Source organism: Lissotriton helveticus, chromosome 12 (genome assembly GCF_964261635.1).
Source record: "Lissotriton helveticus chromosome 12, aLisHel1.1, whole genome shotgun sequence".
In the NCBI taxonomy this organism is placed as follows: Eukaryota; Metazoa; Chordata; class Amphibia; order Caudata; family Salamandridae; genus Lissotriton; species Lissotriton helveticus.
This window is the reverse complement of record NC_136073.1, coordinates 308095993-308111926: the sequence shown is the minus strand read 5'-3', so window position 1 is coordinate 308111926 and position 15934 is coordinate 308095993. Positions and strand designations below refer to the sequence as shown.

At 46.0% G+C, this 15934-nt stretch overlaps 1 protein-coding gene across 1 annotated transcript in view; it reads left to right on the top strand.

Moving 5' to 3' along the window:
* GPI (glucose-6-phosphate isomerase) overlaps window positions 1-15934 on the top strand; it is a 113751-nt gene that overhangs the window by 43672 nt on the left and 54145 nt on the right. The window contains exons 4-6 of the mRNA XM_078670616.1: window positions 8923-9042; window positions 14641-14724; window positions 14813-14959. Of these exons, the coding sequence (XP_078526742.1) occupies window positions 8923-9042; window positions 14641-14724; window positions 14813-14959 (351 nt within the window). The remainder of the gene's footprint in view (window positions 1-8922; window positions 9043-14640; window positions 14725-14812; window positions 14960-15934) is intronic.

Sequence of the window (15934 nt, the reverse complement as noted above, 5' to 3'; positions counted from 1 at the left end):
CGCAGAGAAATTTCGCATGCTGTCGTTTCATCAGATTTATTCTCCGCTGCAACAGGGAGACTGGCTATGTGCTATAGACCTAAAGGATGCGTACTTCCATGTGCCCATTGCACACAAACACAGGAAGTTCCTGCGATTTCAAGTTGGCACCAATCATTATCAGTACACAGTACTGCCATTCGGGCTGAAGTCTGCACCCAGAACCTTCTCGAAGTGCATGGCAGCTGCACACCTGAGGAAGAACAAGGTGTTTGTCTACCCGTACCTGGACGATCGGTTGATCAAGGCCTCCTCCTCGGAAGCTCAAGCGCACTTCCAGAATGCGTGCGTTCTCTTGAACAAGCTCTTACCTCCCGCTAGCACATCAGACCCAAACGAAGCAGCCAGCAACCTCACACAGTGGCTCACCAACTGCGCAAATGACCTCGCACCCTCCCAGCAGACCCGGCAGCAAGAGAACCTCCTGGTTCACCGACTAACTCAAGAACTCCCAAGAGGAATTGCCGCACCCTCGAAAGCCTGGCGTCACGACCAGACCACAGACAACATGACTGCCCTCAAGCACGCCACCCGCAAACACCACCAGCTGATCCGCACCACCAAGAAGACCGCATTCACAGAACGACTGGACAACAACGCCCACAACAGCAAGGAACTCTTCAGCATCGTCAAAGAGCTCTCCAACCCCAGCGCCGGAAACGACATCACCCCCTCGCAAGACCTCTGACTCACTCGCCTCGTTCTTACCGCAAGATTGCTGATATACACAACAGCTTCAGCGCACCTACCACGAACCCAACCAACGCCCCCCACCACCACCCTCTGCACCTGGACCCGATCAGCACCGAAGACACCACCCGCACGATGAACACCATCCACTCCGGATCACCAACCGACCCCTGCCCCCACCACGTCTTCAACAAGGCCGACTCCATCATCGCACCCGAAGTCCGGGACCTCATCACCTCCAACACCGCCACCTTCCCGGAGATCTGGAAGCACACCGAGCTCAGCGCCCTCTTGAAGAAACCAACAGCAGACCCCACCAACCTCAAGAACTATCGCCCCATCTCTCTCCTCCCCTTTCCCGCCAAAGTCATCGAGAAGACTGTCAACAGACGTCTTGCCGCCTTCCTCGAGACGAACGGATCCCTCGACCCCTCGCAGTCCGGTTTCCGTGCCAACCACAGCACCGAGACCGCCCTCATTGCAGCCACTGACATCAGATCCCTGCTCAACAACTGGGAAACAGTGACCCTCATCCTCCTGGACCTCTCTGCCACCGCACCCTAGTGCAGCGCCTCAGCAACATCTGAGCCCAAGAGAAGGCACTGGACTAGATCATCTCGTTCCTCGCCGGAAGAACCCAGAGAGTCTGCCTCCCCCGTTCAGATCCGAGGCCACAGAAGTCATGTGCGGCATACCACAAGGATCATCACTCAGCCCAACCCTCTTCAACGTCTACATGAGCCCTCTCGCAGCCATCACACGCAAACACAACCTCAACATCATCTCCTACGCCGACGACACCCAGCTGATCCTCTCCCTCCCCAACGACCCCGCCACCACCAGAACCAGCCTGCACGAAGGGATGAAAGATGTCGCCGAATGGATGAAGAACAGCCGCCTGAAACTGAACTCAGACAAGACGGAAGTCCTCATCCTGGGATCATCGCCCTCCGCCTGGAACGACTCCTGGTGGCCGCCTGCCCTGGGCAGCGCACCCAAACCAACGGACCACGCACGCAACCTGGGCGTCATCCTGGACTCCTCCCTCGCGATGACCAAGCAAGTGAACGCAGTCTCATCATCCTGCTTCAACACCCTGCGCATGCTCCGAAAGATCTTCCGATGGATCCCCACCGAAACCAGGAAGACCGTCACCCAGGCCCTCGTCACCAGCCGTCTGGACTATGGAAACACCCTCTACGCGGGAACCACAGCCAAACTCCAGAAAAGACTCCAGCGTATCCAGAATGCCTCAGCACGACTCATCCTGGACATCCCGAGCCGCAGCCACATCTGCGCCCACCTGAAAGACCTGCACTGGCTCCCCGTCAACAAGAGGATCACGTTCAGACTCCTCACCCACGCACACAAGGCTCCCCACGACTTGGGCCCGAAGTACCTCAACAGCCGCCTCCCCTTCTACACACCCACCCACCCGCCAGCTCCGATCCGCCAGCCTCGCCCTCGCCTCCGTCCCAAGAATTCGGAAATCCACCATCGGAGGAAGATCCTTCTCCTACCTGGTAGCCAAGACATGGAACTCCCTCCCCACTCACCTACGGCTGACCCAGGATCACCTCTCCTTCAGGAAATTACTCCAGACCTGGCTGTTCAAGCAGTAGCGACCTCCCCCCCCCCCCCCCCCCCCTCAGTGCCTTGAGACCCTTACGGGGGAGTAGCGCGCTTTACAAATTTTTATGATTGATTGCACATCAACATGTCCAAGTTTGTCCCGACTCCAGTCCAGTGCATACAGTACTTGGGAGCCTCCATCAATACGCTGTCAGCAAGCGTGTCTCCTTTGGAGGAGAGACGAGTATCACTCCTTCGGAAGGCTCGGGCTCTTATGACCGCTCCATCTACAACAGTGAGGACGGTGTCTTCTCTACTGGGGTCGATGGCCTCTTGTATCGTCCTCACGCCACACGCACGGCTGCACATGAGACCATTGCAGGAGTTCTTGGAGGATCAGTGGGATCAGAGGAAAGGGTCTTGGGACGACAAGATACGACTTTCTCTGCATGCTCTTCAGTCTCTGAAGTGGTGGTGTTCAGCGGAGAATCTCCTCAGAGGGGTTCCCTTCCACAAGGACATTCCCACACAGACTATCGTGACGGATGCGTCTCTCCACGGCTGGGGGGCGCACTCCTGAGACTTAGATACAAGGAACGTGGTACCCGACTGAGTCCACGTATCACATCAATTTCCTGGAACTCCGAGCTGTTCACTTGGCACTGAAGGCCTTTCATCCATCCTTCCAGACCAACTCTCTGCTTGTACAGACGGACAATACGACCACGATGTATTACCTCAACAAGCAGGGGGGCTCGAGATCACGCACTGTGTCGCAGGAGGCGTAGGCTATCTGGCGCTGGCTTCTAGCCAGAGGACTGACGATAACTGCTACCCATCTACCAGGTGTGCAGAATGTTCAGGCGGACGCACTGAGCAGACTGATTCAGGAAAACCACGAATGGGTCATAAGCGATTAAGTACTAGGAGAAGTCTTTGCAAGGTGGGGAACTCCAGACTTAGATCTGTTCGCCACCGCCAAAAACTGCAAATGCCGAAACTTCGCCTCCGGGTACTACCAGCAGGGGACGCTGGGGAATGCGTTATGGATCAACTGGTCTAACAGCGTTCTGTACGCTTTTCCACCCATTCCCCTGATTCCGGCGGTGCTCATCAAGCTGTGCCAGTGCAGGGCGCGGAGGATCCTGATCGCCCCGGAATGGCTCAGGCAGTGGTGGTTCACGGACCTGCTTCACCGGTCTCTCCTTCCTCACATACAGGTGCCGGCCTGACCTTCTCACTAAGTTCGGGGGCAGATGGTGCACCCCAACCTCTCGTCTTTGAGTTTGGCGGCACGGCTCCTGAGAGAGTGCAATATGGCCATTTGAATCTATCAGAAGATTGTATGGACATACTGAACGAGGCTAAGCGACCTTCCACTAAGACTTCCTATGCTTACAAGTGGAAGAGATTCTGCATCTGGTGCAAGTTCAAGAACTATGATCCAACGACCTGTAAGGAAGATGCGCCGAGTGTAGCAGATACAGAAAGATGAGTCTGGCCTTAATTTCCATTCCATTAAGGTTCATCTCTCTGTGCTGACTGCCTACAGGAAATGCCCTTCACTGACTTCCTCCTTCCAGATTCCTGTGGTCAAGGATTTTTTGGTAGGCTTGAAGAAAGTGTTCCCTCCTGTCCGGCTTCCTTCGCCTTCATGGGAATTGAATGTGGTGCTGTCCAGATTGAAGGAGCCTTTTGAACCTATACATAAGGCTTCATTGCAGCACCTGTCCTGGAAGGCGGCGTTCCTCGTGGCCATCACATTGGCCTGCAGGGTGAGTGAAATTCAGGCGTTGTGTTGCCAAGAACCTTATACTATATTTCATGCTGCTACGGTTGTTATGCGTACTCGCCCTAAATTTCTTCCCGAGGTTATCTCTGATTTCCATGTTAACCAGACCATAACTTTACCTACGTTTTTTCAGAATCCTTCATCTCCAGCGGAAAGGTTTCTGCATTCCCTGGATGTTAGGAGGGTGTTGAAATTTTATCTGGATAAAACCAAAGATATTCGTAGGTCAGACCAATTGTTTATCAATTATGGATCAGTCAGGACCGGTCTTGCTACCTCAAAACAGTATCTCTAGGTGGATTGTGGCCTGTATACAATTGTGTTACCAGAAGGCTAATAAGACCTTAGGGGGTAAACCTAAGGCTCCTTCCACCAGGGGCAAAGCTGCCACGACTGCTTTGCTACGTAATGTTCCAATTGCAGAAATCTGCAAGGCGGCCACTTGGAAGTCTGTCCATACCTTTGCTAAGCATTACTGTCTGGACACTGATGCCAGGACAGATGCTAAGGTTGGGCAGGCTTCTCTGCGAAATCTGTTTGCACAGCAGTGGTGTTCTCTTCTCTCCACCGCTGCTTTGGTGTGGGGATGGGCTTGCCATTTCATTCACTAGATTATGACTATACACAGAGATCCCCTACTACAGAAGGAGTAGTTTCTGTCCTGTAACTCCAGTTCTGTAGTAGGGGTATCTCTGTAAATAGTCATAAGCACCTGCCCTCCTCCCCGGTGGAGAAAGATATTCATGTAAGGAATGCTACAGGTCTGGCATGTTACGCCTTCAAAAAGAACTAAAGTAAAAGGGACCTCTGTGCATTCTGGGATACTGAGTTCTGGAAAGTTCTCTTAAAGGCACAGTATCCTGTTCTGAGCCACATAATGGCAGCCTATGGGGCTTGTCTGTCCACTCCTTCCTCTATCATTCCAGAGGCTTTTGCTGGTAAAGGAAAGTTTTTCTCTGTGGACAAAACTGGACAGGCTGTGCTGTTTGTGGGTTTTTAGGTGGAATTTCTAGTTTAAGTACTGGACCGTGTAGCCTGTGGATATAGGCTGCATTATCGGTCTTTAAATTCTCTCTGTCTGTGCAGGTCTGCATTTTTTGACGATTCAAGAGATTATCTTTGATTGCTCTGGGGTCCACGCACATGGGCGGGGCTATTCACTAGATTATGACTATAACGGAGATACCCCTACTACAGAACTGGAGTTACAGGACCGACTACTCCATCCATCCCCTTTTTGTGGGTTTGATGTAATGCCCTAAGGGGCCCTGGGTATGCTCACAGGGACCCTTGCTCACAGAGCCACTGAAACCAAGCTACCCCAGATTGAAGAGCCCCAATCGGGTCAAAATTGTCTTTGGTTGCTTGTTTTACAGTTCAGCGAGTATGTGGCTTGGCAATTCGGGTTGGACTATTTGTATTGGAGCATGGTCAAGAGTGACTTACATATATCTGGGTCTAATTAGAGGTGGTATGGTGGGCAAGCAAATGGTGGGTTGGAATGCTACAGTGACTGATTGACAGTGGTCAGACTTATTGCAAACATCCTCCCATCACCTTTTGTGTTTTTGATAGACTATTGTGACGGTCCTAGGAAGATAGCCTCTATTCAGATCATCAGCCTACTGGCCAATTCACACTTACTACAAGTGAGTGGAGAGTGCACTAAGTACCCCCCCCCCCCTAATCTGCAGTGTCTGAGGTCGGGCACTGCACTTGGTGTTAAGTGAATTTGGCATATGCACAGACCTCCCCCATGCCGATCTTCTCTTCCTTGGCTGATCTGAAGAGATTTGGAGATGGGTCTCCGATAAGTGCAAACGGAAGCTTTCAATGGGTTGCTGCATGCCAGCAGTGTCTGGTTCATGCAACCCAAAGGCCCCTAATTCTTTGTGACATAGCAGTCTGGTAATGCTCCGGAGTAACTCTGACTCCTATTTCAGACCTCCAAGAGGAGAGTGAGTACAGCTGCTTCCTGTTGTCTCCTTGTAGCTGGGTATATTCGCCCACACCCACCCCCCCTCACCACACCCCTCTAGATTCCCAGTGAGGCCAAAACCACTAAGCATGGCCGTGACACCTGCAAGGGGTTGGTGTTTGGGGGATTATTGCATGTCTGCATAGGTGCCACTACACGTGTTTTTCATAAAGCACGTGTGAACAAGTCTGTAATGTAAATTCTCTGTCCGACTGCAGCTTTTATTGTAGAATGGTAGAACAATTCATCACTTGTTGTTTTGGGCAACGCATGACGATGACTGAGGGTACAGGGCACAATTTTTGTATTTACAAACTAATAGTTCAGGCTAACTTGGGGACACATTGCATGGCTGTAATTTTTGTTTCCTTGGTTATGGAAGGCATTTTCTTGCTGCTATGACTTAATTCATGGAGCTTGTGAAGGCACTTATTTATCTGCACTGTCTGTTTATCACGGTTGAAAGGATTGCTGTTCGATGTCTCATCTTGTATGGTTGGTGTAACTGTTGGGGCAGCCAGATCTTGTATAATCCGCTTAATCTAAGAACTATCTGTTGTCCAAGACACATTACTGTCAGATCTGTGCATTTTTAATTTCCTCTTCATTCATCTTCCATGTTTCCCTGTCCAAAACAAAATTACGTTTGGATGTCCCTTCAGAACTCTGTCAAACCTACAGCTTTCATGCCAACCTCTTTATGAAATTATGAATTGAAATGCCTCTCTACCTCGGGAGGGCATGCTATTTGTATTCACAGCCCAACTGTTTAATAACTTTAAATAAATGTTTCATATCTCATATAAGAAACATGCCTGGAGAATGTACTTGGAGTAAACTGGTAGTATTCGCTAAATATGTGTTCTGTCAACTGTTCCGTTTGCTTGCTGAGTTTGTTTAGTGATTACTCCTCAAAAGGCAATACCTTTTATCATACAGTGATTGTGCAAGTTTCCTTTCTGCAGATTACTAGGGTTGGGCTCTACAGAGGAATTGACTCGCTTGATGGAACTTGTATAGTCCTAAATTGGCTTTAAGCCAGCTTGAGGTTTCGGTTGTAAAAATGATGGCAAATGTCCCGATTAGGACTCATCTTATGGTTCACATTGTGTGAAGCTTATGTCTTTTGGTTCAATATAATGGATTTGGTGAGTGAAGGTGGAAGGGTTTGTGGGGGAAAGTTGCAAGCCATGAGCTGTGTAGTCAATCCTTGCACTTTCTATCAGGGAGTGTTTGATAGCCTTTGCTTGTCTGAAGGTGTTAGATCCTCAGTTCATCTAAGCTTGCAGTAAAGTAATTTACCATTGCTTCCCCAGTAGTGCTTCATCTTACCTTGCCAATCCCTAAGACAGTATCCACTAAAGTGTGAATCTCCTTTGTGCCAAGATCTTTTCAGGGTACTGCTGTTTTGTATTGACATTCAGAACTTCTGTGTGGGAGATTGGCAACAGACTATTTTGTGAATATGTGCCAGACCCATTGTTGTCCTACAGTTGTAAAGAGCGACCATCTGCCTGCCACTCCTCGTGACTGCATCCTAAAAACGCAGGGTATTGCGTTATGTAATTAACTTTATACAGCCATGCATTTGTGCAAAGTACTGCATGCCACTTATTGAAGATGGCAATCCATGTCTTACAAACCATTCTATTTGCTAACATGTGGTCAAAATTGGTAGTTTTTTAAGAATACTGTTCCACTGACGCGAGGGTAGTTTGTGTGACTTTAGGGTATGTACATCACCCCTTCCTTGATGTACTGTTCATGAGTCTTGTATGGAATTCTGCCCTTATTTCCACCTCCTTCTCTTCTGCCCACCACAACCCCTTTCCAACTTAAAACCTTCAGGGCTATAGTTGGTCACTCCTATTAAGCAAAATTATCCCTTGTGGATGGGATGACACTGCGAAAGATATCTAGTTCCAATCACCTGCACCAAAGAAAGGTCATTGATTTGTTTAGGTTACGGTGGGTGGGGATCTTGTATAGTACTTCCCTTAACCATCTTGCTGCCTGTTTTTGCCAATGGCAATCCCCAGCCCCACCGACTATTTCCACCACAGTCCTCCTGGGTAGAATACCAGCTTTCATGACCTGTAGAAGGGTTTCAGTGACATCTGCTCAATCTCTTCAGAGGAACATACATGTGCCAGGAATAACAGTGCTCCATGGGCCACAGTCGAGTGCCTGTTGATCGCGCGGCAGCTTTTTGGAAGTAGTAACTTTTGTGTTTTTATTTTGAGGAACCATTGACCATAGTGGGATAAACAGTTGAGAGGCGAAGCCTGAGCCACTATACACACTGTTGTGGAAAACATCACCACCTGTATCCAATGCTGCTTAAGAGTTGCCCTAGAAAGGGTGCATTGGTTTACAGTTTTGTCTAGTATGTTTTTAAAAACACAATGTTGCCCCTCTTCGCGAGAATCCGCTTGCTGATATTGATCTTGGTATTTTGCTGATCAAATGGATATTGCATCACTTTTACTTGTAGTTTGAAGCTGCAATTTATTAGCATCGGAGCTCCGTTTTGGCTTCATGAACAGCACAGAGGTGGGTGTGTGGCTTCGATAATCCTGAAATAACTCTTCGTAGCTTGAACGACCATCTGGGCTCATAATGGCATTAGTAGTGAGGCTATTGATGTTGCCCTTGTGTGTCTGATGTAGTTAGTAAAACACACTGGACAATATCCTGAGATCGTCCAGAAGTTTTTTTTGAACTTGGCTGCATTTTTTTCTGTGCCCAAGTTCCCCAGGAAAAGTGAAAAGCAAATATATCCTTTGGGAACATTGGAATTTTTAAAAATGTATTTACTGCATTGATTTGTTTGCCATTTGTTTAATTTCAGAACCGTGCTGTGCTGCACGTAGCTCTGCGGAATCGTTCCAATACTCCGATAGTGCTTGATGGAAAGGATGTGATGCCAGAAGTGAATGCTGTGTTGGAGAAGATCAAGAAGTTTTGCCAGGTATGATTTAATTGATGCACTATTTATCAGAAGTGATCAATGCAATTTAGACTTAGTCTTTGTGATGACATTGTCCTAGACTCACCAGTGTCAACGTTTCTCTTTTTGGTAACCTATTGCTGTTCTAAACTTTAAACTGGGATTGCCAGTTGCACTAATGCACAATTTATCGAACCCACACATTTTGTTTCTGTCCTTTTTAAACATGATTCCCTTATCCATGAATTCTATTTTGTACAGTTGCTATTCGATCCCTGAGATGCGGTTAATCTCGTTCCTGCTGTTAACTAGGCATGTTGGCATTGAGGAATCTTAATTTCATAATATTAGATGAGGAAGTCAAACAGCAAAGCTTAGTAGTGCTGTAGAATTTTTTACTTACAAACATTGTGGGCAAAATGTTTGTACTTTCAGGATCTAAAACTCTGGCAGCTTAAACGTGCTTTTAATTGTTTGCACCAGGGTGCCCTAAAAATTGTTTGTGTAAATTCTACACTGCAGGGGATGGGTACTGGGTCTTAAGCAAAATTCTCAAAACACATTCATTTGTGGTTGGTTAAGGAAGATGTGTGATATTGGAGTGCTTTAACTCCATACAATTCTCTAGGGTGCAATTTAGCAAGTGTCAAAAGCAGAGGTTACAACTTTTGTGCAAAGCGATGCCTTGGACAGGTAGTAACAGGGCTTACTCAAAGCAGGAACATCCAAAACATGGACACACTGAAGTGACATTTCTGCACATGGCTGTCCACCTTCCTCATACCGCAGTCAGGGGACTGATGAAAGGCAGGCCCCACCTCGAAACTTCCTTACCTTGGACAACAAACTGCACTCCCACCCCTAAAATCACAGTGCTCAGGAAAAACTAGTTAACAGCACTTTACTAACAATTACCTCCCTGGATTTCTAAGTTGATCCAGGGCTCCTAACCCCTCCCTTTGACCCCCCCCTCATACAATACCCACCAGCATCTGGATCTCCACCATCCAGTCACAGGAATACAGGCCAACCCGTACCCCCACTGGGGCGGGAGACAACTAGGACAAAATATCCATCACCTCATATCGGCACCCCCCCCCCCCCCCCCCCTTTCTTGTGTGCCTTGCTTCTGCCCCAATGCCCTCTGGCTGGTAAGAGCGATTATGAAATTCTCCATAAAAGTCAATTTTTCTTTGGCACGTGTCTTCGGATTTAGTGAGTATGAAGAGCTATTTACCTGTCTCGAGTTTAGTCATAAAGGATATGGGGTAAAAAGTTACAAGAAGTCTAATGTTAGATTAGCAGTGAGTGCCCAGTGAGAAAGGGGACCTTTTAAAATATTTCCTACCCAGTCATCTCTAACTTTTCATTGCTACTTATAAACCCTACCCCATCTGCTGGTGTTATGGATGCAAGTGCACTTGTGTTTACTGCCAAGCGTGTGTGTTGTGCACTCCTGCCTGCTTTTTCCCAAATTTGAAGGGAAGCTTTCTGATGTCGCAATGAGCCTCCTGCGAACACCTCACCATAGCCAGTGTAAAAGTGAACAGAGCTGGAAATTCAGGGACAGGGCAGAGCACCACTCATCCTGTGCTATCACACACAGCTGATTCTGAGCCTTCCAACCCCATTAAGGCCATCTATCTTTAATAAGGCACTCAGTAATTATATTCAGTGGATACATTTTCTGTTGTGGCTGGGATAAATAAATTGTCTATGCCAATGACCATATACTTCACCATTTTTAGATTTTGTTGGTAATAGTTGATTAGGTAGAGTTGGTATTTGAGGAAAAAATGAGCTGGCACAAGTTGAGCTACATGATTTGCTGTCTTTTTGGTTCATGCAGAATTACTGAGATTCAAAGCCTAGGTGATAGGGCTTGCTGAAGGCAAGGCATGGTTTCTAGGTACAAGAGTAATAGCTCTGAAAGCATAGTAGTTAATGGAATGCAAATTGGTTGGTGCACAAGGATGTTTTGGCACAGATGGGAGTTTAGAATGTGTTATTTGAAGTAGAATAGTCAGGAGGCTGCATGTTGGGGGGGAAAGAGGGGTATGGACATTGGGACACTTTGAAGACCAAAATTTAGATCTGTGAACCAGAGCTTTTGGGTGCATTGATGAAAGGAGCAGATTGGAACCAATGTGGAGGTGATGTGGTATAGAAATCAGCGATCCGATCTGCCTTTGACTGAGCCACGGGGGTTCATGGGGGTCTTCTCACAAGGAGTGTAGTGCATGACTAATAGAAGTCACCAGCAATCTGCCCTGAGAGGTGGGGTGTGGAGGGGGGAGAATCTTTTTAGGGCTGTCAGCAGTGCTGGGATTCAGCAGTTTTAAGAATCCTGTAATTAGTCACATCAGAGAAAGCTGATAAAGGACATGCTTGTGCCTTTGTGATGAGCAATGAAGATTAAACTGAGACTGGCAGACTTGGTGGAGCAGAAACATGAGCATGTGTGGACTTCTTTAATCTCTAGACCTGGTTCTAAACCTCCGCTCCTGTATATGAAGAGTTGGTGTTTCGGGAGACCGGATTGTATTGAGGTGTAATTTTGTGCTGTAGGCCACATAAATGATCAAATTAGATGGGAGATGGAACGTAACCTGTAGATATAAGGATCTTAGCTGAGTTGATTGCCAGCCCAATCTTGAATTATAAATAGAGTAGTGCACACGTTTTACAACTAAGCTTCAAACGCTGAGCACGCACAGATAACTTTAAAAGATTTTAGATTTTTAGTATTTATTTTTTTGCTAATCTAGTGCAAACACCATTTTGTTTTATGGTTTTACATTTGCGGTTGAATGTTAGGATTACTGTTACTCAAGTGTTGCCATACCTTTTCCTTGGTTCACCTTCCCTACTGCTAAATGCTTGGTGATGTCACAGAATGCATTGGTGATGTGCCGAGTGTCAGTTGGTGTGTGGATGCTGAACATCAGGGAGGCTGCTCCTGGTGGGGCTAATCTGATAAACTTCCCGTCTTCCATATACTTACCTGAAACTTACCATATTAACTTGTAACTGAATCTTAATAAACTATCTTCTACAATCTACTCTACGTCTACCATGGACGACTTTTACGATGGTGACAATTTGAGGAAAGCCCCTGCATGTTGGGGCAGATAGACTGTATATGAAACTGCTGAAGAAACTGAAGCTAAGCAAACCAGCTTGAAGCAAAAGCAATGCCTTGGTTATCCCCACTAGTGTCCTTCATAACCTGGACAGCCTGCAGCCTTGGGTGTTTGACCTTCTTGACATGCATGAAGTTTGTGTACTGATGCCAACAAGCCTTCTTGCCTCCATGCACCTGTTTGTTACCAGATCTAGTATTATATGTGGATGAGGACTACCTACAGTGTTTTGATGAATTCCATGTAACACTGTTCAAGGATACTGTCAGAGCAACACTGATTGGGTGTGATTTGACTAAACTGGTGAACAGAATGCAGTGTCTGCAGGCTGAGAGGTACCTATGGTATTTTTTTTTCTTCTGCTTTTGAAATTTTGTGGGGAGTAGTGGAACGAGCGGTTTGTAACAGTCTTGTAAAATTGAAGGCTGCGCTTGTTTGGAAGCGCAAGCCTCTTTGTAATTAATGGATTCACCTGCGTGCATGAGTGTGCGGCATTTATCACCATGGATTCCTTTGCTCGCAAGGTCAACTCCTAGCGCTGGATGGAGAGCGCGTTCACTGAGGCAAGCGTGAGGTGTGTAAGCGCAGGGAGGATGACGTCCTGTTAAGAAGTGAATGTCTGCAACAATCTCCTCTTCCTTATAAAACGTACGCGTTATGATGCAATGGCGGCCATCTTGTACTGAGCTGAAGCTTTTGTCTGGAGCAACCTTCCTACGGGCGCGCCAGAATTTTTTTTACTCTGGTCGGGGTTTGCGAAGTGACACGTTAATGCAGAAGGAGCTCCAAGCTCTGGGTTACTGCGTAACAGAAAGAAGGAAATTAAACTAGATGAGAAACTGGAAAACATGTAAGATAATGCAGCAGCCCTCAGCAATGCATGATGAATGTAACTTCAGCAGCTAACCCGTTGCTAACATTTAGACAGGATCCAATTTGCGGCTTCTTGAAGTAAGCCAATTGTGTTTTATTTTTTTTTTGGGTGGGGTTTTTTCATTTGGTTAAGATATTGCTCACATGGAGAACTTGGAATGTTTCTGGTACTTTTAATACTTGTCATTTCGAGCTACTGATGTTGCTCTACTACTTTGTTTTTAGTTGTGTTATCATTATGCTGCCTTGTTAACCCCTTCGACGCTCATGACGAGCTGGGCTCGTCATGAGGTAGCCTCCTCGCACGCTCATGACGAGCCCAGCTCGTCATGTAAAGTGCGTTTTTTAAAACATGAGCACAGGAGCGGAATTTCGCTAGCGCTCATGTGGTTAATTTCATGCCATAAGCAGTTTCTGCTTATGTTGTTGTGTGCTAGTCTGTTTATTTGGAGTGGATGTTCATAGTTTATCCTATATGGGGGTGGGGGGTGCGTATGATACTCTGTTTTGCCTTAAGTTTATGCTAAATGCAAGTTTGAATTAAATCTTGCTCAATGATAGTCTTGTACTGTGATCTTGTGTGTTTAATAAATGTGTGCGTGTGGTAGTGTATTCTGATTTTTAGTTGTGGGGGAGGGGTTTGCGCGTACCCTAGTGCAGAGTTGTGGGGGTGGGTTGCGCGTACCCTAGTGCAGAGTTGTGGGGGGTTGCGCGAACCCTAGTGCCGAGTGTTACCATACCTTTTCCTTAGTTAACCTCCTCTACTCTTCAGCCAGGTTGATTGGTGGGGTGCTTGGTGATGAGTGGGATGCTGAATGCTTGGTGATGCAACAGAATGCATGGGTGCCTGGTGATGTGAGTGTTAGTTGGAGTATGCAGGCTGAGCAGCAGGAAAGGTTGCTACTGGTGGGGCCAATCTGCTGAACTACCTATCTCCATATACTTCTTACATGAAACTTACCATCTTGATAACTTGTAACGGATTCTTAATAAACCATCTTCTACAATCTACTATACAGTTACTGTGGCCTTCTTTTACGTTATTACAATCACACACACACACACACGTCTTATACACATTGTAAGTTGATTTGATTGACAAGGTTTTCAATTGTTAGGTGATTACTCTTTGCTGCTGTCAGACAACTGTACAACTGCATGTTGAGCTTACGTCTTGCATACTCCACAGCTACCTTTATGTTTAATGGGGAGAACTAATCTTTGTAAGTGGTGTACAGTGCAGTACAAAATGTTTGTGCATTGTCAGATTTGTTCGTGTTAACTGGTTTTAAACTGATATGGGAGTAAACTGTTCTTCTCTAAATCTTTTCTGTCGTTTTTTTTCATGTCATTCCGCTTATTTACATCCCTTCCAATTCAAAATAGGCATGCTTATGTGATGTTGTTTAGGCTCTTCACATCAAAAATAGAGCTCTTTGTAGGTTACCGCTAGATATAATTTCTAGAATTTCATGTTCTGACAAGTAAAATAGCACAGTGGGATTTTGATCTGTAATGTGATTGTAGTCTATACAAGAGCACTCTTCAAGGTCCATTGCCAAATTCTTATGTATGTTTAATACCTGTACTATTTTAATCACAGCGAGTACGTGGTGGCGAATGGAAGGGTTACACCGGAAAGTCTATGACCGATGTTGTAAACATTGGTATTGGTGGATCTGACTTGGTAAGTGTGTCTAAAAAAAAAAAAAAAGTATGTAGAAACTTTATTTTTCTGATCTGTTGTAAAAAATAATGCTCCTGTTTTCATTAAGGGTCCTTTAATGGTGACTGAAGCCTTGAAGCCATACTCCAAGGGAGGTCCTCGGGTGTGGTTTGTTTCAAACATTGATGGTACTCACATTGCAAAGACACTGGCTGAACTGAACGCAGAAACCACACTGTTCATCATTGCATCTAAGGTAATAATCCCATGAATTTGTGTACACATTTACATTTGTATATTTTTAGAATATTTAACTGCTAACTGTTCTGACCCAATCGCATCTTTAAAATGTTCTTGTGACCTGCTAAACCACTGTCACAAGTAGGCCTGGGTGGAGTTTGCATAGTGACAAAACCTCCTTTGTGCTGAGTTCCGTAAGCGGCAAAGTGCTTTGGGTCCCACCATTCTTCCCAACTTTGAACGCTGGGTGTTGTCCCGCACTGTAAACTCAGTGTGAACAGCACCATGCGCAGCGCAAGAGGGCGCAGCTTCTTTCTGCCCCTCGATCGGAAGGTTTCTCAACGTGAGCGGTAGCGACCATCTGCGACCGCTTGCATTGAGATCGTGCAAGGAGGTGGTCTGGAGTAAGATTTTCAGCGATTTGAAATTGTACATTTGTAAGTGAGGAAAAAACACCACTCAACAGGAGTTTTTCAAAACTCTGCGCGGGTTGGGGAAAAACTGCGTAAGCGTAGTTAATTTGAAATGTTTCCGGAAGTTTGAGATTACTTTAGACCATACATTGCTATCAATTTTATGCCATACATTACAAGCTAAATCATTTCTATAAATATTATTTTCATGTAGGAAGCTCGAAATAGACGCATGTTTAATTAAGGTTTCCATTGCAGTATACATTTGTAGTGCAAATGTTCTATTGCCGTCCTTCTGTTGTGCTTGAATTAAACTTTTTTGCAGATTTGAACATTTTCTCTCAATATTTTATCATTGTACATGTTTATTGTTGCAGTTTTCCACCATGATTTATATAATTTTGGCTTTCTTTCTCTTTGGGCATGAGGTATTGGACCCCTCTACTGACCCTGGTTTGTCTTTTATTGTTGCTAGTTGTGATCCAGTCTTTCTTTTTTGAATTTTCACAGTTCGGTTCATTATGACAATTATTGCGCTTGCATCTGATATAGATTAATAAATCGTTGTTTGAGCTCTG